Source organism: Schistocerca serialis, chromosome 8 (assembly GCF_023864345.2).
Source record: "Schistocerca serialis cubense isolate TAMUIC-IGC-003099 chromosome 8, iqSchSeri2.2, whole genome shotgun sequence".
Taxonomy (NCBI): Eukaryota; Metazoa; Arthropoda; class Insecta; order Orthoptera; family Acrididae; genus Schistocerca; species Schistocerca serialis.
In genome coordinates this window covers 244,028,487-244,054,414 of record NC_064645.1, presented here as the reverse complement: position 1 = coordinate 244,054,414, position 25,928 = coordinate 244,028,487, and the positions used below count along the sequence as shown (strand labels likewise).

General features: G+C 41.1%; 1 protein-coding gene across 3 annotated transcripts in view; it reads left to right on the top strand.

Moving 5' to 3' along the window:
• LOC126416045 (uncharacterized) overlaps positions 1 to 25,928 on the top strand; it is a 166,636-nt gene that overhangs the window by 52,014 nt on the left and 88,694 nt on the right. Inside the window, exon 1 of one of the 3 annotated variants that reach the window (XM_050083511.1) lies at positions 12,897 to 13,311. The exons of 1 other annotated variant lie outside the window; for it this stretch is intronic. In XM_050083511.1, coding sequence (XP_049939468.1) covers positions 12,919 to 13,311 — 393 coding nt within the window. In that variant the 5' untranslated portion in view covers positions 12,897 to 12,918. Of the gene's footprint in view, positions 1 to 12,896; positions 13,312 to 13,659; positions 13,776 to 25,928 lie in introns of those variants that run through there. One more of the 3 variants, XM_050083515.1, reaches the window with a different exon arrangement.

The window sequence follows — 25,928 nt, the reverse complement described above, 5'->3', positions numbered from 1 at the left end:
TTCGCGCAACAGGTCTGTGGAAGCTAGCCATTTGTTCTTTGTGAGGGGAAGAGTTCACTTCGTTCAGGAAACATTTGTAAGGCTGCCTTTCTCAGCAACACGTTTCAGCAAATTAAGTATATCATATCACCACACTCTTCCAGGATACTGACACTTTCGAAACAATACCGACCTCGTTCTTCATTTATGTAGCCTGTTGTGTAATTAGTTTATTGATGCAAATACCGTGTATGTTACCACTGGAATACTTTTTCTCGCCACTACACACCAGTTGTAACATGTCACTCTTTGGAGTTTCTCGACTGTTTCCAGTATGCATGTAATATAATGCCTCTTATTACACCAATATCCAAGTAATCACAGCCAAACTTACATACGTAAGTTCTTGGACGCTTTTTACCAGGAGCCAAAGGGGATACACAAGGGGAAATTCCCACTTTTCGAATTTTTGTAACGTCGTACAGTTAGACGAGAATAATACACAGCACGTAGACAATCTTGTTTCACTGTGTGATATTTAATGATTTTGTAATATTCTTTACGATTTCACTACCCTCACGATCTGAAGACACAGTAGAGGCAGAAGATACAGTCTCAGTGGCTAATGTTTCACCAGCCATTGAACTGCGCATTGTTCTTGACAAAATAAAAATAACGAAAAAAAGTAAAACTATACGGATACAAATAACTGTTAAATGTTATGTACTAACGGAAAAAGATCGAGAACTTAAAAGGCGAAAAATGAAACACTATTCTACGGAAATAAAGTTCAGCAGTAAGACAGTATTTTTCTGCGTCGTGTCCCTGTTTGCGCGGTCCCACTTCTTACGAAATGCGTGCTGCTTTGCACTGCGCATCACGCGCTATGCGCGTCTCAATTTACGCCTAGCATAATGGACGAAACTCACAGTTATGTAGGCAATAGGCAACGGACAACTACAAGTGCTCGCCTCTTCGCAACAGAGTACTGGATTCGTCCAGCGCTGAGAACGAGATGAACTGACTTCTCCGTGAAATCAGATAATTTTGCAGCACACATATGCAGCACAAGCAATTTTTTGAGGGCCAAGTTTTTTTTACTTTTTATCGGAAGCGAAACCAGTTTGCTGTTATTCCAAATACATTTTCTACTGTTATTCTAGCTCTTGAGAGTCTAAAGTTAAATACATCACTAGGTTATTTAAACATCCGCATCTACACCTACAGTCTGCAAGTCACCTTATGGTGTATGGCGGAGGGTACCTTGCATATCACTGTCGCTTCTTTCGTTTCCTGTTTCAGTCGCGAATGGTGCGCGGCAAGCACAGTTGTTGGTAAGCCTACATGTGACTTCTAATGTAACCTTCGTGGTCTTTTCGCCATATACACGAAGAAGGACGCAACACATTGGTTGACTTTTCCATGAACGTACGCTCGCGGAATTTTAACAGTAAACCACTCCGTCAACGTCTCTCTTGTAGTGTTTGCCACTGGATTGGTTATGTACCTCTGTGACGCCGTCCGCCCCTGGTAGCTGAGTGGTCAGCGCGACGTAATGTCATACCTGCAGCTCGGCTTCGATTCCCGGCTGGGTCGGAGATTTTCTCCGCTCGGGGACTGGGTGTTGTGTTGTCCTTATCATCATCATTTCATCCCCATCGACACGCAACTCGCCGAAGTGGCGTCAACTCGAAAGACCTGCACCAGGCGACCGGTCTACCCGACGGGAGTCCCTAGCCACACCGTATTTCCGTGGCGCCTTTGCACTTGCTAAATGAGCATGTAATGAAACATATGGATGTTCCCTTTCTTTCTTTTTCTTAGCATTCATTCCGTCTAGAAAGGGATCTGCTTTTTCAAGATTTCTCAAATTATATTTTAACGTTGTAGCCGGATACCTTCCAGATGCCACAGTCGTGAAGGCAACTCAAGTTTAATATCTGTCTGTGAATCGCTTTATGTGTGTTACGGTATTTTAGCTGTTTGTATATACACATAAAGCTTTGCGGATTATCCGCGACCTATTTCTCTCACTTTTTTCTTTTTTTTTGTGCTGCTGAAAATTTTTTCTTTAACCCGGCGTTGGTCGCGAGTGAGCGATAATCTCACGTTACAACACGAGTGTAGTAAGCAATGTGCTGCCCGAACACTATAAACGCCGGACTGTAACTAGCGGTATATATTCATTGTTCTTTGGTGTTTGTTAAGTGCCTAACAATGGCTGAAAAGCGAAAACATGTTGAGTTAACGATACAGCAGAAACTGGAAATAATACACAAACTCTAAGAAGGCAGTATTGGTACGCAAAATGTGGGACTGATGTACGGAGCGGGTGGAACTGCGATCCGTAATATTCGAAAAAAATGACAAAATAGTTCAATTTACTAGCAGTTCTGACTCATTTAAAGGTTTGTCAAAGCGGAAGGCTATGAAAATGTGTACATACGCAGAAATGGATAAAGCTAAGCTGAAACGGTTTGAACTGAAAGCAGCAGAATGTACACAAATGTTTATGAAGCTACGAAAGCCAATTTTTTTGTATAATTAATTGAAATTTATTGAAACGCAGATTCTTAGTTCTTGCCTGAACATTACAGATATTACAAAATTATAACTGCAAATAATATAGTGTTGTGTTTTCTTCTTCTTCTTTCGAATAACCCATCTGGAAGGTACGATGAATCAACTTTGGCCACTCTTACGTGTATTAGATTTCCGCCGTAGTTTCCACATTTCCTCTTAGAGTGTTGTTCCCTTTCTTCTTGAATCCACTTTTGTCTAGTTGTTTTCTTTCCCTAGTGAAATTCTGCCTTTTGAACTGCCTTTCTGAAATGTGTTCTGTTTTCTGTTGTGTCTATTGTAATTCCAGCGTTTTCCATGTCCTTTCCAGTGTCTATGAACCATGCGGGCTTGGATTTATAGCTATTGAGTAATGTCAATATCCGCTTGGTTAGCCCTTTGTTATCCATTCTGAATATATGTCCAAAAAACTGTAGTCTTTTCTTCCTCATTACATCAGTTAGTTTTTCAGTTTTCAATATAGCTCTCTGTTTGGTCTTAACCTGTATTCAGCACGATCGTTTCTTTTAGCTCCCAGTATTTTCCTTAAAATTCTTCGTTCGACCTTCTCAAGTTTCTCAAGATCTCCATTTCTTGTTAGTTTAAGTGTTTCTGCCGCATACAGAGCTTCAGGTCTGGCCACTGTTTGGTAGTGTCTTAATTTCGTGTTCCAGGACAAGGATGTTTTGTTATAAACGTTTTTGATCATATGAAACTCTTCCCATTTTGTGCACTCTAATTTCTATAGCTGTCTTTTCTTTTGCATTGTATGTAATCCACTGTCCTAGGTATTTAAAGGAATCTGTTTTGTGTATTGTATTGTTGTCAACCGCAATATTTTGAGGAGCATCACAGATGTTTGTCATGAACTTTGTTTTTGCAAAGGATATTTGTAGTCCTACATTGGCTGCTTGTTTTTGCAGTTCTTTTATTTGGTTCAAATGGCTCTGAACACTGCGGGACTTCTGAGGTCATCAGTCCCCTAGAACTTAGAACTACTTAAACCTAACGAATCTAAGGACATCACACACATCCACGCCCGAGGCAGGATTCGAACCTGCGACCGTAGCGGTCGCGCGGTTACGGACTGAAGCGCCTAGAACCGCTCGGCCACAACGGCCGGCCGGAAAAGCAGAAAGATGGAAATAGCATATAGAGGGCGATGCACTTGAGGACAATATTATGGAAATTGAAGAGGACGTAGGTGAAGATGAAATGGGAGATATGATACTGTGTGAAGAATTTGACAGAGCAATGAAAGACCTAGGTCGAAACAAGGCACCTGGAGTAGACAACATTCCATTAGAACTACTGCTAGCCTCGGAAGAGCCAGATATGACGAAACTCTACCATCTGGTGAGCAAAGTGTATGAGATAGGTGATATATCCTCAGACTTCAAGAAGAATATAATAATTCCGATCCCAAAGAAAGCAGCTGTTGACAGGTGTGAAAATTACCGAACTATCCGTTTAATAAGTCACAGCTGAAAAATACCAAAACGAATTCCGTACAAACGAATGGGAAAACTGGTAGAATCTGACCTCGGGGAAGATAAGTTTGGATTCTGTAGAAATTTTGAAACACGCGAGGCAATACTGATCCTATGACTTATCTTAGAAGATAGATTAAGGAAAGGAAAACCTACGTTTCTGGCATTTGTAGACTTAGCGAAAGCTTTTGACAATGTTGACTGGAATACTCTCTTTCAAATTCTGAAGGTGGCAGGGGTAAAAGACAGGGAGCGAAAGGCTATTTACAATTTGTACAGAAACCAGATGGCAGTTACAAGAGTCGAGGGGCACGGAAGGGAAGCAGTGGTTGAGAAGGGACTGAGACAGAGTTGTAGCCTACCCGCCAACGTTATTCAATCTGAATATTAAGCAAGCAGTAAAGAAAACAAAAGAAAAATTCGGAGTAGGAATTAAAATCCAAGGAGAAGAAATGAAAACTTTGAGGTTTGTCGATGACATTGTAATTCTGTCAGAGACAGCAAAGGACTTGGAAGAGCAGTTGAACAGAATGGACAGTGTCTTGAAAGGAGGATATAAGATGAACATCAACAAGAGTAAAACGAGGATAATGGAATGTAGTCGAATTGCTTCAGATGATGCTGAGGGAATTAAATTAGGAAATTAGACACGTAAAGTAGTAGAGGAGTTTTGCTATTTGGGGAACAAAACAACTGATGATGCTCGAAGTAGAGAGGACAGGAAGTTCTTTCTGAGAGTATTTGTTTGGAATGTAGCCATGTACGGAAGTAAAACGTGGACAATAAATAGAAGGGAATAGAACCTTTCGAAATGTGGTGCTATAGAAGAATGCTGAAGATTAGCTGGGTCGATCACGTGAGTAACGAGGAGGAACTGAGCAGAATTGGGGAGAAGGGGAATTTGTGGCACAACTTGTCTACAAGAAGGGATCGATTGGTAGGACGTGTTCTGAGAGATCAAGCGATCACCAATTTAGTACTGGAGGGCAGTGTGGAAGGTAAAAATCGTAGCGGGAGACCACGAGATGAATACAGTAACCAGATTCAGTAGGATGTAGGTTGCAGTAGTTACTCAGGGTGTCCGGACATTTGCCACGCCAGACATTTGCCACGGTTTTACCTGCTCCGAAGGGTTCGGTCCCTTGTCTCCCCTCCCCCTCCTCCTCCTCCTGCTCACCCGCCCGCCCAGCTTGCTTTCGAAGTTCCTGCTCATTAGAAAGGTTACGCGTATCTCAGACAGAGGGAATCTAAAGAAGGTGTTGTTACATGGATGTTCTTACGACGAAAAGCGGATCATTGCAAGGGAAAGCTGCTTTCGAGGAACGGAGAAATGTTGAGCGTATTAGAACATCTCTCTGGACCACCTGACGATGCAGCTCTGAAAGTGAGAAAGCAAGTGGAAAGAGCGAAGAGAAGGTCTCGAGAAGAAACTACACAGTTATCGGAGATATACGCGGATGAAATGGGGAATATACATAATAAAGTTTATGACTTTGTTACAGTGATGCCTAATGCAGAATCTATGAAGAGAACCATGCGTCGTCGATGGGGTCAAGAGCGGGGGAACCAACAGGAGCCTAAGAACTCTTATGAAATTGATCTTCATGAAGATCTATTAAAAATGGGATATGGCAGTAGTTTTCTTCTGGAAGACGATAGATAAGAGGTGAGAATAATGATTTTTAGAGGAAGCAAAGGAAAAGAAAGTTTAAAAACAGGTTCCCATTTTTTTTATGGATGGAACATTTAAGAGATGCAGCAAGCAGTTTGCACAGATCTACACTATACACGTAGACTTAGGAGGCCCGATTAAAGAAACATTCTTCCTACTGTATTTGCACTGCTCCCTAATAAGAAGAAAGACACTTATGTTCGTCTGTTTCGTCTGATAAAACAGGCAGTCTCTGAGTGGTGTCCTAAACAAATAAAGATGGACTTTGAGGCAGCTGCGATATCGGCCATTCGTCAAGTTTTTCCCACGAGTGAAATAAATGGATTCTATTTCCATATGAAGAAGAGTTTATGGAGAACAACTCGAGTTCTCGATCTAACTGAGGAGTACCGCTAGAACGAGGATTTTAAGACTTCACGTCAGCATGTGTGCAGCGCTGGCAGTTGTAAAACCGGACGACGTAAGCAATGGATGGATTGAGATTCATACGGAAGCTCCTGATAACGGAAGGTTCTCTCAATTTTTTGACTACTTTGTGGATAACTGGCTAGAGAATGAGGATATCGCAATAGAAATGTGGGACTGTTGCGGAAAAAGGCACCGAACGACGAATGCTGTTGAAGGGTGGCACAACAAAATAAATAGTATTATTGGAAACCCTCACCCTAAAATCAACTATTTGGTGGAGTGCTTGAAAAAGGAAGCAGAGCTCACAAACTGCATGTACACGAAATTGGAAATGAATCTTGAAGGTAAGAAGAGGAAGCAGATGTACTTGAAGCTGGACGACAGGATAGAGAGAATCATAAAGAATTATGAAGAGACTGGCAACATTACGCCTTGCTTGAAAGCCATCGCCCATATTCAGAAACTGGATTAAAATACGTTAGAAAATAATGTATTAAAAACTATGAAGACCACCGAGTCCTCGCAGGTTGCTGACATAAAATTATTAAAACATTGAAGCAGCATTATCGGAGCTAATATTAAGTTGTAATTGTAAATAGAGTGTACATTAGTTCAGCGTGTTTAGGCTGATTTTACACACGCCAGAATAGTAGATGGTCATTTATCATTTTCACGGTCCAAAGCCTGTGCAAAGTGTGATGCGAATCAGCCTTTAATGTAAAAATTAAAAAGTGTTTCAAGCCTCACAAAAGTATCCCTATTGTTGTCACGTTAAGATAACTTTTTTCTGCCTTCCAATATTATGGCCATACTATTAAATAATTGTGAGTTCTAAAATAATTTTCTGAAGCTTCAGAATCGCAACTATCACCTAAAATATCTTGGTTTGTTAAACTGATAGTATACGCTTTCGTAAAAGAAAATGGGAACTGAACCTTTGAATTGCACTTAAAATTGACATCCCAAAACTGATCTGATGCTAAGGTAGACAATTTTGGCACCTCAAATATTTTTATTTAAGTTTAGCTGCAAACATTTATAGTAGATGTAAATACATCTTATATTACATATATTACATACATCTTATACATATATATATATATATAAGTACATTTAGATATAGTCCTTTAAAAATTAAAATTTCTTACTAAATTGTTGATTATCTTTAAACAGGTCAGTAAAAGCAAGGAGCTTACTATTGAAAATTAATTGTTACTAAAGAAAATCAGAAACAAATGTATTAGACCTACTTTTCTTATACATTAGAGACTTCTTGAAAAGACATTTGATCATTCCCTCTGTAACTGACAGTGTAATTTCAGTTGCTTTGCAACACCAGGGATATCTACTTCTAAATAATGTTTGCAGCTGTTCTCATTTCGAATTCTGGAATATTTACTTCGTCTTCTTTGGTGGAGGAATTTCGGAAAATGCATTTACTAACTAAAATGCATTTACTAACTCCACTTTAGTGGCACTGTCATCAGTAACTTACCGTCGCTGTCGCGCAGTAAAGGTACTTACTGAGCCTTTCCGCTGGTTTACTTAACATGGGACCAGTATCTCTTTGGATTTTCTGACACATTTCTAGAGCGAGTTTCGTTGTAGAAACTATTTAATGCATCTCGCATTGAAATCCGCACCAAACTTCGAGCCCCAGTAAAACTTCACGAATCTTGGAGATTTTGCGTTCGTCTAAATTATACGTGCCTTTTGCGGTGCTCCTGCAACAGCTTTCTGTCGTGTTTTGTGTACCATGGGGGATCAGTTCCGTCTCTTATTAATTTATTTGGTATGAATATCTCGAGTGCTGTTGATACTATTTCTTTGAGCGTAAGCGACATATGGTCTCCATTTACATAGTTTGGAAGGATTGGAGACTATCTCTTAGAAAGACGTCACCTGAATTTTTAGCTGCTTTTATAAATAGATATATTTCGCGTTTAGTTTTGGTGAATTTCTTTGTTACAGAAGTGAGCCTCTCTACGACTGCGTGTTCACTAATCCCTGTATCCGTCGTGATGCTCAGGATTATTTGTGGCTAAGAGGCCAAGTGTGTTTTCGTAACCATTTACAATTTGAATGGCCTCGTCAACTAATTGTTAAAAATAATTTTTAAAAAGCATTTAGAACAATTACGGAAGTTGTTATCTATTTACAATAGGGTATGAGGTTCGCCGATGACATTGTAATTCTGTCAGAGACAGCAAAGGACTTGGAAGAGCAGTTGAATGGAATGGACAGTGTCTTGAAAGGAGGATATAAGATGAACATCAACAAAAGCAAAACAAGGATAATGGAATGTAGTCTAATTAAGTCGGCTGATGCTGAGGGAATTAGATTAGGAAATGAGACACTTAAAGTAGTAAAGGAGTTTTGCTATTTGGGGAGCAAAATAACTGATGATGGTCGAAGTAGAGAGGATATAAAATGTAGGCTGGCAATGGCAAGGAAAGCGTTTCTGAAGAAGAGAAATTTGTTAACATCCAGTATTGATTTAAGTGTCAGGAAGTCATTTCTGAAAGTATTCGTATGGAGTGTAGCCATGTATGGAAGTGAAACATGGACGATAAATAGTTTGGACAAGAAGAGAATAGAAGCTTTTGGAATGTGGTGCTGCAGAAGAATGCTGAAGATTAGATGGGTAGATCACATAAATAACGAGGAAGTATTGAATAGGATTGGGCAGAAGAGAAGTTTGTGGCACAACTTGACAAGAAGAAGGGATCAGTTGGTAGGACATGTTCTGAGGTATCAAGGGATCACCAATTTAGTATTGTAGGGCAGCATGGAGGGTAAAAATCGTAGAGGGAGACCAAGAGATGAATACACTAAGCAGATTCAGAAGGATGTAGGTTGCAGTAGGTACTGGGAGATGAAAAAGCTTGCACAGGATAGAGTAGCATGGAGAACTGCATCAAACCAGTCTCAGGACTGAAGACCACAACAACAACTAACAACAATGAAAATGTATTTTTGTCAACATGCGGAAGGTAGATTGACGTAACTGCCAACAATAATTGTATGAGTAGGGTACCTATTTGTGATGAGACTCAAGTTTTCTTTTCTTTGAACTGTTCAGCAACTGTTTTATCTGAGACGGGGGGTCGGTAAGAGGAGCCAGTTATTAACTTATTCCGGTTGTCGAGTATAACCTCTGCCCATACTAAGTCACAGGAACTATTTGCTTCAAAGTCGATTGTGAGCTTACATTATTTTTCCTTAAGTTGTCCTTCTTGTTTCTGTTGTAGCGCACATAATTACAATTACGGCTTTTCCCTCCAGAACCTAATATGCTTTCTCTGTGACCCTGTAAATGCCAGAGTAAACAATGTAGAACAACAACGTACGTTACAAGCGTAGCATTCTGTATTACTTTTTTTCCTTATTTCTAACATTTTAAAATTGTAAGTCGACTTCAGATGACATGTCAATAATAGATGTTCTTATCTCTATTTAGTGAAGATGTTTCCAGTTGTTTTGAACATTGTCCCGCTACACTTTATTAACTAATGTTTTTACAGAGTAAATTAATATGGAGTATGTCGTTCTTTTTTTCAGACAGTCACAAACCCATTTATTCTTTCCCTATTGTCTTTTGGGTATGCAGTTGTAGTAATTAAAGTAGGCACAAATGCAGTGTATACTTGGCAGAACTAATTACATACTGACATAATCGTTGGTATTGCTTTCGTCTCCCAAAAGTTATAAATATTTCGATTTCGGAAAAGAAGCTCTGTATTTGGCCAAGATGTCGAAGAAGAAGGTCCCTTACGTACTGGTTGTATCGAGTAAGATGTGGAGACGGCGTTTTGAAAGCGGACAGAGGTAGTTCGGGGAAGGGCGTCCCTTACCTGAGGGATCGCTACCTGGCGAAGGGGCAAGTGTGGAAAATGTCCGGCGTGGCAAATGTCCGGTGTGGCAAATGTCCGGCATTCGTTACTCAGAGATGATGAAGCTTGCCCAGGATAGAGTAGCATGGAGAGCTGCAGCCAACCAGTCTCTGGACTGAAGACCACAACAACAACAATTGCGTAAGTGTTGCTGCTGAAAGATTTCGTGCCAGAAATGACTTCTCGATTGTGTCCTATAACTGTTTGTGTTGGGCGATCTGAGTGACCATGTCATTCGCTCGAATTGTCCAGAATGTTCCTCAAACAAATCCCTAACAATTTTGACCCAATGACATGACATATTCTCATCCATAAAAATTCCATCGTTGAAAGGCTACAAATCGTCTCCAAGCAACTGGGCATAACCATTGCCGCTCAGTGATCAGTTCAGTTGGACCAGAGGACCCAGTCCATTCCATGTTACATTCGTTGTACGTCTCACATTGATTTCTGTGGCTATTTCGTGCAGTGTTGATCGTCCGTTCGTTAGCACTGACAACTCTACGCAGATGCTTCTGCTCTCGCTTGTTAACTGTTGGCCGTCGGCCACTGCGTTGTCCATGGTTAGATGCAATGCATGGAACATGATATTCTCGCCACACTCTTGACACTGCGATCTCTGAATACTGAATTCCACAACGATTTCCGAAATGGAATGTCCCATGCGTCTAGCCCCAACTATTAATCCGCGTTCAGAGCCTGTTAATTCCAGTCGTGCGGCCATAATCATGGTGGAAACCTATTTACATGAGTCATCTGAGTACAAATGACAGCTTCGCCAAAGCAACGCTCATTTGTACCTTGTTACGCATTACTACCTGCATCTGTATATGTGCATATCGCTATCCCTTGAATTTTTGTCACTTCCTTGTATGTAACAGCATCATCCGCGGAAAGTCCCATGGAGCTTCCATGTTATCCAGTAGCTCACGTATGATTTCAGAAAATATAGTTCCAAAGCGAAGAAGTCGTTCCCTATTACCACAAAGTGTGTACGGTCCATACCAAATAAAACTGGGGAGGGGGAGAGAGAGAGATACTGAACGTATCGTATTAAAAAAAAAAAAAAGTGCGACACAAATGGTTTGTTTGACTCACAGCTGAGCGTCGGGTAGATTATGAAAAACGTGAACTATCTGACACCTGAAGATGGACGACAGTTATCTCGCGCATATGCGAGTCGATCAGAAAGAAACCAACGAGCGTCAGCGAACGACCATTTTCTCTGGTGTAAACGGCACGCGAGCATGAGCAAACAGAATTCCGACGTAAAAGAGGAAGATTTGGGTTCAACGTCCCGTCGACGTCGAGATCAGAGACGATCTTCGGTCATGTTCGATACGCATTCGCTGGAGCTCGCTCATGAACCGCCAGTTGATCTTTCAACAAACCACCAAATTAAGTTCGTGTGGTTTCCGTTTCGGTGTTCGTCTCCAGCACAGAAAACAAAATATTCGTCTGCTAATTTGCGCGGACTATTTTGCTATTGAAGCGAGTTGCGTGATCGGATTGGTTAGACAAGGATGTAATGTTGCCAACAGAAGAATGTAGATATCACAGGCGCTTTCTGCGATGCAAGAAATTCACGTTACAAAACATCAAACAAAAACAAACGTTTGAAGTAAGCGCAAAGTGTCAACCGACATACTACGTGCAAGGTTTTGGAATGATGTTGAGGAACAGTGAAATTGTTTCTCAGTGAAAGCGTTTGATGCTTGGGTAAAAATTCAGACACTTATTAATCTATTTTTATTTTCATACGCGTCGTCAAAAACAGCACAGAATGCAGAATAATCCTATCTGTAGCCTCTCAGTTTTGCAGCACAGCCATAACTAATTTTGTAGCACAATCCACGACTGTGGTTGTATCAAGTGATTGCTGTGTGACGATTATTAGCACAAAAAACAGTAACGCAGCGTTTGTAGGGTTGACATGTAATGTTCGTTGTCTCGTATTCTCTTCCGTTCGATCTGGTGTAAACGCTTCTTCACACGTGCTAGCGCGTGGTATTTCAAAACTGACGAAACGTCTGCCATTCTCTACGGCGTAAACGAAGATCGATATGTTAAGTATGCCACGATCATCAGTAGAGCTTTGCAAAATGTGGATGCGGACGTAAATACTCTATAGTCTCTCACGTCTAGCAAGAGGCCTTAATGAATCATAGGCTGAAGCTGTAGAGAAAGGGAAGTTGTGGAAACAGAAAATTCCGTCAATATCTATCCGTCATGGTATACAGCGAAGTAATAATAACAACTTTTCTGTTATCTGCATATTCTCAGTTTTTTTTAATTTAATCAGTAGACGCTTCATTATTTGTATTGGATCAAACCGCGGCATTAGTACAACACCAATGATTCCTTTGTAACCGTAAATAAGAACTACCTCTGTTTTTCAGTGTTGAAATGCACATCTACCGTGTCCCATACAGTGCACCCACGAAGTATGGGAAATTCTGTTTTTACAAATAATCAGTGATGTTTGATCCTTCCTCTAGTGTTTTGAAATTATGAATTATCGCTCAGTTTTTTTTTTAATTCTATGGAGCAGTATGCTGTGGTTACTTGGGTTTGAAACTGTTGAACAACCTTACTGTATCTGTTGGCTGCATATTAAGTAATTTTAAGGACACGAAAATGAAAGAGGACGAAGTCTGTCGCTACAGAGGAGAATTGGAATCTGTCGGACGAAAATAAGAAACGAAAAAAATTGCCAAAGCAATCACGCCACCAACTTTTAAAGAACTCGACTGACGAAAAGCATCTCCTCACTCGGGCTATTTCCCTCTCGCTGTTCATTGTCAATACACAGCGCACGCAAGGTTAGAACGTGACGCATGCGCTGTTGCCGAGTTGCACCGAGTTGAATGCGCCGATTTGCAGTGACGCACGGGCCAGCGCACGTGAATACACGTCCATGCCCCTATCAGCTTGGCGTTCGCTCCACGACATGTCTGTGGAGGGAACTTTGCGTTTCATAGAGTCATACCATCGAAAGAATGTTTTGTGGGACGTTAATAATAAGTATTACAATAACAGGCAAGTGAGGATTAACGCTTTGAGTGAGTTAGGGAACGAATTTAATTTGAGTATTTCGGCTGTGAAAAATAAAATTAAAAGCCTCCGCTCGTATTTTGCCAAGACGCACCAGAAAGTGATGAAAAAGAAGAGTTCGGGAGAAGAAGAGTCGGCATGGTTCGGTTACAAGCCATTACTGTTCATTTTGGACGGTGTAGGTACAAAACAAACCAGTGACTCTGACGAGGAGGACACGACCGTAGAGACGGACATTTTCAGCGATACATTCGAAGTAAGTACCTCTCAGAATACTGACGTAATTTATTTTCGCTATTACTAGTGACACCACACATATTGTTCAACGCCTCTTCAAAATAGTTAGAAACACGAAGTAAAAAAATCAAAAGAATCTCTCAGTCTCTCACAGTAGAACGACAAACAGAGACAGCGCAGTATCTTGCATCAGAAATGTGTAGATATCATGTTACTTAGTCTGGTGATTCATCTCGACGATATAAACCTGTTGAGAACACCGATGGCTGCGGAACAACGTAGGGAAGCTAGGTACTTGGTTTGTGCTGTAGTCGGTAGATGGCATCACAATGTTGTGCCAGTCTCTCTAGTGCCAGTATAGGCTAGGCACGACACTGTGCAAGTCTGTAGCGTTTAAAAAGGCGGTGCTTATGACAGTGTGATCACATTATTTTTAAATTTCAAAGGCTGTGCTGTTCAGTCGAAAATCTGATGCATGTGCAGGTATGTCATAAAGAATTCCGGTGAGAGCAGCGCGTTGAAAGTGTCTCAGTAGAGGAGTTGCAAAAAGATAATGGGTTATTTTCCCCGTAGAGGTCATTCCGTCCCTCATAATGGTTGTGTTTGCCCACATTTGCATCTACATACATGCCATGCAAACCACTGAAGTGCAGGGCAGAGGATAATTAGCGTCATACATATTCAAGTCTCTTCCAATTCAACCGCGTTTTTAGCAAAAATCTCGGAATATTCTTGAAAGAGTTACTTCGAATTTTTACGGGATAACGCAATAAACGTTCGAATGGATATGGGCAACATTGTTATTAATAAATGCGTATCGTTAATCACTAAAGAAGTTAACTTTGTTAAACGTTAAAGCGTTTCTTTACTGGAGATTTATCGGAAGTTAACCGTTAACTCGTAATAGTAAACTTTATGACAAATGAGCGCGTGTATCAAACGCATTGCCATTGCTTAAATGAAAATGTTTTGGTTGGGGAAGTTAGGTAGGACGTCGAAGATAAAAACAGTTTAATCATTTAGTGTTAAAATTACTTGCTTATCAATGTTAAATGCAGATACAATCAAAACACTGGAGAATCAGATGTATCTGACATAAGGTGCGCATTTCCCTTCATGACCAACACCATGTTAAAGTTTTTATGCAAGAGCATGGCTCGTTTAGAAGACAAAATGTCGTTGCCACGGAAGAAAGTCGTTCAACTGCAGCATTCGAGGTTTATGGGGGTATTCTATGTAATTAATAAATCGGTTCCCCTAGAAATATTGCAACACAGAATGAGTATTTTGATTTCAAATCGAACCATTATTTTGACTGGACTATAATTTTTACAGATTTGTTACCAGCACGCTTCTCATTGAGTGACAGGGGTAAAAAAATCTTCCTCTTCGTTGTTGCAGCTTCCGCCACCGCCACTTACAGTATCTCTTCTGTCCTGTGAACTTTCGGTGGGGGGGGGGGGGGGGGGGGGGGGGTGGTTTGGGGAAGGAGACCAGACAGCGAGGTCATCGGTCTCGTCGGATTACGGAAGGATGGGGAAGGAAGTCGGCCGTGCCCTTTCAAATGAACCATCCCGGCATTTGCCTGGGGCGATTTAGGGAAATCACGGAAAACCTAAATCAGGATGGCCGGACGCTCGTCCTCCCGAATGCGAGTCCAGTGTCTAACCACTGCGCCACCTCGCTCGGTGGTAACTTTCGATGGCTTCGTGCCTCAAAGAAGCCTTTTGTACAACTTTTCCCATTTGTTTTCTTACTACTTCCACTCGACTGTGACCATACATTTCCAGCTACATAAACGGGAAGTTGGATGAAAAGCCACAGCAGATTAGCGTTGTTCATCGTCTGGTAGAGGTCTAAACCTTTTATCCATGCCACTGACCGGCGGAGGTTCGAGTGGGTGTGTGTGTTTGTCCTTAGGATAATTTAGGTTAAGTAGTGTGTAAGCTTAGGGACTGATGACCTTAGCAGTTTAGTCCCGTAAGATTTCACACACATTTGAACATGCCACTGAATTAGGCCTTGGCTGATGCTGTGCGATCCACAAGATCCATAGCCTGCATATTCTCCATTTTAAATACAGTTGCCGCAGTTGTTGGCAACTTGTACATCTCCTTGAATCTCATCAAGGACTCCAGCGACCGGTGCCAAAACCTGCAAACTAGTAATCATTTTACAGTATTCATAGATAAAAAAAGATATAGATTTACTTTTTTAAATTTACCTTCGCATACTCCTTCATTATGGTCACATCCTGATCATTGAAAGTTTGAATCTTTAGCTGAGTGTTAACTGTATGAAGAGCAGGTGCTTCTAATATTGCGTTAAGAACAACGATAGCGTCATAAGTAGGGTGCCACCTATTTGTACTTGGAAGTACCGCGCTCCTGCCTGATTCAGCTATCTGCTGCCACCGTACATCGTGAATGCTGATTGCAAAGAACACTTTCTCTGGCCATAGAATTTCCTAAGGGAGTTTTAAAACGAGTTATATTTTAGAGCAACATTTGCATCTTTGATTGCGATGAAGTTAAATGTATATGCAGCTCACATAGAGTGAAATGGTGAATTATTAAAGTTTTCCCGTGTGTTGTCATCGCCTACACTTAGCGGTCAACGGTCAGGTATGGAAAGTAGATTTTCTAGTGAAAATAAATTCCAACTCGTCATCGTCGGAGAACTGATTTAAAGGGTTGGCAATAGAATCATCAGTCCATATTGTGTGATGGCAGGTCTGGTAGTGTGTCGATCTCCGTACCAAGTTGCCCAAATGCCTTCTCAAAGCTACTGCCATTTTCGGTAGTAGTTCTACATGAAAAAATGAGATTCAGTTAAATTTTAGGTTTAATGATACTAACGAGAGAAAATCAGTAAAGTCCTTTTTTTAATTTCTTAGAACTCTCCAGCGACATAAACATGCCTCAAAATGAAGAAGCACATTTACAGTGCTGTATTACCTCATTTGCTTTGCACCATAAATTAAGAAAATAATCGTCTGATAGCAGAAGATATTCTTTTACGAACATCAGTCATGTTTTTGTACATCTTTGGAAAAGTTCGAAACAAATGCATTTAATGTATTTTTTTATAAAATGGGAAAATTCGAATAACTTAATTTTTATATGTATTACTATATTAATTTTCAAATTTCTTTATATTATTTAACATAACGAAGTAAATGAAATTATTGGTCTTCTTAAATAACCCGTTAATTTTTTATATGTATGAAACTCAGTTGGATATCAGTCATGCCTGTGTCAGTACAACATATGAATGCCGAACTTTTAGTCGTATGCACGCCAACACTGCACGCATTGTGGCTGTGTAGGGATCCAACCAGTGAAAAGATATGGCCAAATAACTTGTTGTGAAGTGGCCAGCAGTTAGCCATAGTTCCAAACCAATCGATTTTGCCAAGTACATCGAAATAATTTGAGACTCGTTAAACCACCTCGTTATCATGGGGGCTGTAAAAGGACTTGAGACGCAGGGATAAATCAAACATTACACTTTACAATCATCACAACAATCGCAACAAAATCGAAAATTATTTAATTTTACACCTCCAACGTGTCATATAATAACTAGACTGTTAAAATGATTTTCGTCTGTACATTATGATTTATACTGAAGAGTCAGAAGTACGGTATATCACTTAATAACGTGTCTGACCTCCTTTTGCCTACGTAGTGCAGCAAAAGTCTCGTGCAGATATACTGAGTCATGTTGCCTGCATAGCCGTCCATGATTGCGTAAGTGTTGCCGTTGTAGAATTTTGTGCATAAACTGCCAATTCTATTATGTCCCACAAATGTTCAAAGGGATTCATCCCGGTCGATAAGGGTGGCCAAATTATTCGCTCGAATTGTCCAGAATTCTGTTCAAACCAGATGGGAACAATTGTGGCCCGGTGACATGGCGCGTTTTCATCCATAAAAATTCCATCGTTGTTTGGGAACATGAAGTCCATTAATGGCTGCAAAATGTTCTCCAAGCAGCCGAACATAACAATTGCCAATCAAAGATCGGTTCAGATGAACCAGAGGAACCAATCCATACCATGTAAACACAGCCCACGCCATTATGGAGCCACCTTGTTGACATCTTGGATCCAAGGTTTCGTAGCCGGCCGGTGTAGCCGAGCGGTTCTAGGCGCTTCAGTCTGGAACCGCACGACCGCTACGATCGCAGGTTCGAATCCTGCTTCGGGCATGGATGTGTGTGATGTCCTTAGGTTAGTTAGGTTTAAGTTGTTCTAAGTTCTAGGGGACTGATGACCTCAGATGTTAAGTCCCATAGTGCTCAGAGCCATTTGAACCAAAGTTTCGTGAGGCCTGCGAGCACTCTTACCAAATGAAATCGGGACTCATCTGACCAGACCACGGTCTTCCAGTCATCTAGGGTCCATCCGATATGGTCACGAGCCCTGGAGAGACGCCTCAAAATGTTCAAATGTATGTGAATTCCTAAGGGACCAATCTGTTGAGGTCATCGGTCCCTAGACTTACACACTACTTAAACCAACTTAAACTAACTTATGCTAAAAACAACACAAACACCCATGCCCGAGGGAGGACACGCGCACTCCGCGACATGACGCCCTAAACCGCGCGGCCGCTGCAGCCAATGTCACGCTGCGGTCACAGTAGCTCCGATACCGGAGGATTCTGCATACGACCGACATCGGCCAGAAGCGGCCGATCTTTTCAAATCTGTACGCCACTACGTGCGCGGTCACACTACATCTGATCGTATCTCCCGAATGTACAGGCAAATCAGTTTGTTTTCTTCGGTCAAATCGACCGACGTTCGCGCACACGAAATGAGCGTGAGAAACTGTTTAAGTTTAGTCCAAGAAAGAGTGAGTTTGTGACAACCTGAGAATGAAAGTATCACATTCGGGATATAGTTTGGAATCTATGGACTGAAATCGCCGGTTCATTCGAAACCTCAAATAGGTAAATCATTTGAAATTTTAGGCATGTTTTTATAACCTCAAAAACTGATTTGTTCAAATGAAAACTGTGGCATATCTTACATGCTTATAGCTAATGTACTGGATCGTTTTTGTGGTAGGTTGTTATTAGTTGTCTACAAATTATTATTACTGCTTACTGGCGTTTTAAGCAAGTAGGGTAATGATTCTGTTAATAGGAAGTGGTTTGCAGATGCGGTGTACGGTATGTATTTCCACTTTTAAGTGCTTAAGGTTATCAGATCTTATGGTACATTTTATGCTTGTCTTTCACTCGTGTGCTAAATGACAGTCATTGAAGGTTAACTGACGTGCGTCTGCACAACTTTAATCAAATGCAACGAAACAGAGAGCTTGTAACTTGCTTTTCAAAAATAAAAAAAATAAAAATAAAAAAAATGTTCAAATCTTATGGGACTTAACTGCTAAGGTCATCAGTCCCTAAGCTTACACACTACTTAACCTCAATTATCCTAAGGACAAACACACACACTCATGCCCGAGAGAGGACTCGAACCTCCGCCAGGATCAGCCGCACAGTCTGTGACTGCAGCGCCTAAGACCGCTCGGCTAATCCCGCGCGGCCCTAGCTTGCTTTTCAAGATCACCACGAATTATCTTGAGTATGTAACAGAATGTCTCCCGTCATCTCCAATATTTGTGAAACTTGTCTGGTTATTCCGATAACTGAGGACAATGTGTGTAGTACTCGCATGTTCTTTACGAGACAGGAATACTCATTCGCTTGCGTTTGGCGTATCCTTTAATAGCAGAAGCCGCTATGCAGTACTCGTATCCAAGTACAGAGGCGTCGTGGTATCCACCCCACCCTAAGAAGTTAAAATAACCTACTTCATACATAGAATACATTCTAACCTAACCTCCTTAACCCTGACATTAACCGGCGAATGGGATCGGACACACAGCGAGCACGCTGTCGGCCGAAGTTATCGGGCGACCTCTGGCAATGGTGTCTGACGACTGTTGTCGGTGTCGCTGTGAAAGCAGCCTTAGCAAAGGCACTTCCGTCGGTCATCTGCTGCCATAGCCCATTAACGGAAAAATTTAATCGCTCTGTCCTAACGGATATGTTCGACGTACGTCCCACACGGATTTCTGCGGTTTTTGCTTGCATGCTAGCATTCACAACTCTACAAAACACTGCTGCTCTCTGTCGCTAAGTGAAAGCCGTCGGTCCTTGTGTTATTCATAGTGAGAGATAATGCTTGAAATTTGGCATTCTCGGCACACTGTTGACACTGTGGATCACAGAACACTGAATTCCCTAACGATTTCCGAAACTGAATGTCCCATGTGTCTAGTTACAGCTACAATTCTGCATTCAAAGTCTGTTAGTTCCCATCATGTGACCATGACCACGTTGGAAATCGTTTCACATGAATCACCTAAATAGAAATGACAGTTCCACTTTCCTTTTTCTTTTTTTTCTTTATTGTCTTTCAACGCTTCATATGTGGCGGGCCGGCTGCAGCGTAGGCGCAGCTTTTCAGCCGAAAGACAGTACATAACAGGGAGACATTTAAAACAACATAAAGGAGGAAAGATGGCGAAACAGACATATAAAATGGGAAACATAATGGAAGACAGCGTAAAAAGGCAGTGACTGTAAAAATGGTGCTAAAAAGCATACACAAAAAACCACACATTGTGACGGTTAAAAGAAACATGAGGCGAAGTACGGCCGGAGCATAAAAGTTGCGATGGGCGGCGTAGCATATAACAATCACGGACAGCAACACTATTGACAAGTCCAGCACACAATTAAAATCACAGTTTCTGACGTCACTGGAGAACAGCACCAAACGCAACACTGATGTAGCACACCGACAACGATGAACAAACTGAGAGATCTGCCAGGGGTATGGAGATGAGGGAGAAGGGAAGAAAGGGGGGATGGACTGTGCTGGAGGGGAGGGGAGATGGGGGCAGGGGAGAACAAGGCCAGGCTACAGTTGGTAGGAAGAGTAGATGTCACGGCAAAGTTCATCATCTGGGAGGGGGAGGTGCTGAAAATGCCCCGAGGGAGATGGTGGGTGAGGAGGTGGAGAAAGGGAGGGACACAGCGATAGTGGTGCAGCAACAGGCGGGCGGCGGAGAGGAAGGAGGACACCAGGGGTTGGGGGGGATCAAGCCTGTGGACAGTGTGAAGGATGTGGATATGTTGGACGAAAAGGAGGACGAGGGGGATGGTATGAGGTCATATGGGAGTCGTGTGGGGGACGGAATGGGGATACGGAAGGTAAGGCAGAGCACGTGGCGTTCTAGGGTTTGGAGGGCCTTGTTAAAGTGAGGGGGGGGGGTGGAGATCCAGGCAACGCTGGCATAACAGAGGATGGGACATACGAGCGATTTGTAGGTGTGGGGGATGGTGGAAGGATGCAATCCCCATGTCTGGCCAGACCAGAGTTTCAGGAGGGGGAGGTGGGAATGGGCTTTCTACTGGATGGTCAGGAGATAAGGGGTCCAGGTGAGGTGATGGTTGAGGCTGAGGCCAAGGTATCTCAGGATGGGGGTGAGCTGGATGGGACGACCATAAATGGTTAGGTAGAAATCATTCAGACAGAAGGAGCAGATGGTGTGGCCTGTGATGATTGCCTTGGTCTTGGAGGGGTTGATACGAATGAACCACTGGTTGCACCAAGTGGAGAACTGGTCAAGGTGGGTTTGGGGGGTGCATTGGGACTCTTGAAGGGTAGAATAGAAAACCAGGAAGGCGGTGTCATCACCATATTGGAGGAGGTTTACAGGTGGGGGTGGCTTGGGCATGTCGGTGGTGTACAGGACATAGAGGAGAGGGGAGAGGACGGAGCTTTTGGGGACGCCAGCAGTGGGAGTTTGAGTTGGTATCGTGGAGGGTGAACTGCTCCGCCAATGCACTGCCCTTTTATACCATGTGTACGTGATACTACCGCCATCTGTCTTGTGCTTTTTTCTATCCCGTGACTTTCGTCACTTCATTGTTAAGGCACTGTACAAGAGAGACTACAAAATCGTTCATAAAAATAAAAGATGAGATTATCTTTGTCAAACAGATTTTTTTTTTTAAGTAAAGACTCCTACTCATCAAATACCCAATGAAAAAGTATCAACTTACTTAATAACACGTTGCTTTGATCGAATATGCTCATCAACGATGTGTGTGCCCAATGTTATTCTCGAAATTAAACTTTAGCTGGAGTTAAAAAGTTTTATTACCTTCTCGAACGACTTCGATTCAATGGTATGTAGAGGAATAATGTTCCTAACAAAAAGGTTTACTATGCATTGATCCACACTAACTTGAGACATACGGCTGCTGCAGTGCCAAAAGACCCTCGATTGCTTCTCTGTCGTATTCTTTTAACTCCTGCTGGCTCCGCTGTCGCTATCTGAATGATCAACATTGATGGTTCTTTTGGCTTTCCTCGACCGGTCCTTGCCTACACTGAAACTTCAAACTGTACATACTGCAATTCGTGTGCTCTCCTGTCTTGTTTCAAATTGTTAAAGCTCGAAGTGCGAGCCCTAATTGTTGATATTTTTAGGCAAGCACACTTAACAATCGAAAAGTAATTGTTCTCTCGATTTAGAGACAAAATTAACGGAATGACTTAAGTGCGGCCAAGTACTTTCATTAGTTGTAGAGCTAGAATTTGATTCCATGATTTAGTTTCCACAGTCATTCCATTAACAAAAAGTAGCGCTTAAACGCGAACTTCTAACATTCTGCGTGGTGTCTGTTTGTTCTAAGTCGTGTCTCCCTACCACTTTCGCGCAACGACGCTCTGAGTGTGTTTTTTAGGGAATTGACTAGTTTGAACCTGGGACCTGTTGCTGGTAAGGAGACGCCAGACCACACATGACATGTAGAGTTCAGAAGAGTTCAAAGAGACTAGCGATGATATAACCAAATACTTAATGATTTCAGCGTCAGCTCCACTACACTCCCTGTAAAAGAATCTTAATACTAGCTAAATTTAGTGGAAGGGGTTCAAGGCTTTCCTATTTTTAGTTAGCTGGTAAAATAACGTCGAAAAAGCAGTTAAGTTTACCATTGGAAATTTTATTCTACTCACAAAACATTGTTTATAAATTGCACTATTGATAAAAGGAAATGTTTTAATACAGGATGATAAAAACCAACTGCGTTCAACAAAAATGTGAACGAATATTCCCTGAATGGGTTTCCAAGTTCTACAATGGATCGAAGGATGACCTATGCCATATCACATCTATAATCTAGGTTTAAATTAAGTTTCACAAAAGAGAATACTATCAAAATAGTCTACAGTGACCCTCAATTATCTTTAATTACTTTTCTAACTTGTCGTAAATTACAGTGGCTTATGTGGCTTCTCAATAACTATATAACAGAAAAATCATCGTGTTTCAGATTTTTACTTCAAGTGGCAAATGTGAACACCATGAGCTTTAATTGACGATCGACACTAGTATTACGCAAAAATGTGGTGTAACAGATGAGACTTCTGCAGTTGTGAGTGAAGCTTTATGCGCTGTTATGCAGCATCACGTGCGTTCATTACCTTGTCGGTGTTCGTCAGGGGGTGGCGGACAGCACAGCTCTGCTCACCTCGCCGTCTCGGAAGCAATTCTCTCCTAACTTCTCCTTACTACAATTTACCAAAGTTGGTTTAAAAAAATTATCTGACTGTGTTTTCATCTGACCAATCAGGGTCTCAATGTTAACCTTAAGCTCCGCCTACAAAAATTCTGTCCATCCAATGAGAAACGTTATACTTTTCATGGTGGGAAAATGTTTATAAAGTTTGCAACGTAACAGAGACGCGAAAAAGTCTCACGCTAAAACTTGCAGCTTGTGTGGTCCTTTTAGTGTTATCGTAAGATCTATACTGTTCTTTTGGAGGGCTCTATTTTGTAACATGGGCTGGGCGGTGGTCCTGACGTAAAAGAGACACGAAAAAGTGTCACGCTAAAACTTGCGGCTGGGGTGGCCCTTTTAGTGTTATCGTAAGAACTATACTGTTCTTCTGGAGGGCTCTAGCTTTTAACATGGGCTGGGGGGTGGTCCTAGCGGTTCTGCTCTCGGCTTCTGTTCTCGTTTCTCCCCTCGGAACTGCGTCTGTCTCACGTTGGGAAGGTATGACATGCATTTAGGCATTCTTGTGTTAGTCTGTGGTATTCCATTTGCTCACTCGTTATTCGTATTACTTTGGTTAATTTAATGTCACGATTTATTTGGAGCTATGTGACATACTGCTGGATTTGCTTATGAAAAATATGTTTATATTGACAAGGGAAGAATATTTTTATTCTATGATAGTTATTATTTTTTAATTATTTTCTTTCTTTATTTAATTGTGAAGTTTGTTTTTTAAGAAGTTTGTTATCGAAAGTGAGGAGTCTTTCACATCGATTTTCTTAGAAATATTGTTTTTATAAATGTAATAATTAAGTAAAATCTATTCCTAACACATTTTCTAAATATCATGTACAAGTAAAATGTTTTTGTTTCTAGACACTCATTTCAACATTGTTACACTAACAAATAAGAATTATTTCCAAGAATTGCTTTGACAAAGAAATATACATATAAAAGTATTGAGATATTATCCTAAAAAATGGTACAAATGTTAAAAAAAAAGGAAAACATCCAACAAGATAATTTTTTATTCTTTGTTTTTATAAGGAGAAAATAAGTAAAATATAGTTATTCTTTTATTTTTATGAGGAGAAAATAAGTGGCATATAGTTTTAGTGTTTATTATGCCTTACTTTTGTTCTTTATATACTGTCCATTTCAGAACTAATGACTTATTTTTATCGATAGCCTATTTTTTACTTAAGTCCATAGTCAATGACTGTTATTTTGTAGTTTATTAGCTGTCTGGTGTGCTTAACTTATTTAGTTTTTCACACGTTTCTTTTGCACAATTCCTACATCACATAATTTGATTTCATACATTCACACAATCCTATGAATGTTTTTTGCACGAAGGTGATGGACTTGAGCGAGATGGGTGTGGGGAAGTATTTGATGTTCAGCTTCGTTCGTCGTTCCTTGTTGGCTTTGCAAGTGTGTGTTGCTGTTGTGGAGGTCCCATAATGGAAAGGAGCTGTGAGTGCAGAATCTCGTGGTTTACTGGCTTTGTATGCGTGAAAGTCATCGTTATGTGTCACTGAAAGCGGGCTTTTTTCGTTGTAATACTGTGACTTTTACACATTTTTTTGCCAGTGGTGGCTTGCCCAAGCGGTCTTCTCGTCGGGCCGTTTTTTGCTCGTTCCGCTGAGTCGGGGCGTTCGGAGACCCTTCTTGCGTTTGGTGTCCTGTTGTGTCTCTGCAGGGTTCCGCCACTGTGTGGTTCCGTGTTCTGTCCCAGCAGGGTTCCGCCACCCTGTGGTTCAGCTTGGCAGCAGATTTATTTACTGCCCACTTCGGCTACCAGGGCCTTCTGTTGGTCTCGCTGTCCTTTCCCTTCTCTTGATGCTTCTGCCTTGTAGGAATTGTTTCTTGCTAATTACGTCCTTTCCTTTCTTGATACTTCTCGCGTTGCAACTCGTCTGTGCTGGAGTTTTTACAATGGTTCTTAGAAAAAGTTTTACTTATAATCATCTAACATATGTCTAGTACCTACATTGTTTTACGCCTTCTTAAAAGCTTTACAAATTTCGGTGCCCTTTCCGTGTTACAATTCTAAGATATTTTGAGTCTTAATGTCTACAAGAATCTTCAAATTCGTTTTTTATTTTTGTGTAGTGTCGTGGTGTATAGCATTTTAGTATTTCATGCTGTTACACTATCTATGCTTTATCCCTTCACCTTAATCTATGGTACTATTGGTGTTATATTTGTTTTTGTTTTTATTGAAACTACTTTCTTTTTCCCACCTTCCTCTCTCTTCAATCTTCTTTCTCCTGATGATCTTATCTGCAACATAATCTTGAAATATTGTGCTGATTATTTACCAGTAATAAAATTAATCTTCAAACTCTTTGATATGGCTCACATGGTGAAGTCCTAAGGTTTTGCGGTCGCAGGTTCGAATCCTGCCTCAGGCATGGATGTGTGTGATGTCCTTAGGTTAGTTAGGTTTAAGTAGTTCTAAGTTCTTGGGGACTGATGACCTCAGAAGTTAAGTCCCATAGTGCTCAGAGCCATTTGAACCATTTGAACCTAAGGTTTTGCCTGTTTTAGAGTTCATTAGTTCCACAGCATTATCATGAGCAATTCGGCTAATTATGACAGGTCCTTTGTATGTAGCGTAAAATTTATGTATTTTGTGTTTCTGTTTGCTGGAGAGATGGTGTGTTTTTACAAATACTTTCTGGCCTACTGAGAATGTTCTTTTAATTGCTGTTCTATCTCCTCTTTCTTTTCTTTTAATGGCTACCTTTCTGATGTTGGAGAGTGCTGTTGCTATGACTTGTTTGTGCTGTCTACGTTTAGCCCTGCCTGTTCGTATTCTTAGAATAAAACAACTCCTAAACCTGTTTTCGCGCTATCAGTGGCCATACAAAAATTTTGTGTTAGATCAGGATGTGCTAAAATCGGTGTTGTTGTTAGTGCGTTTTTCACTTTTAAGAATTCTTCATTGGCTTGTTGATCCCATACCCATGGCGTGTTTTTTCCAGTCAATGCACATAGGCATGGTGTTGCAAGAGAGTCAATCCAAATAAATTTT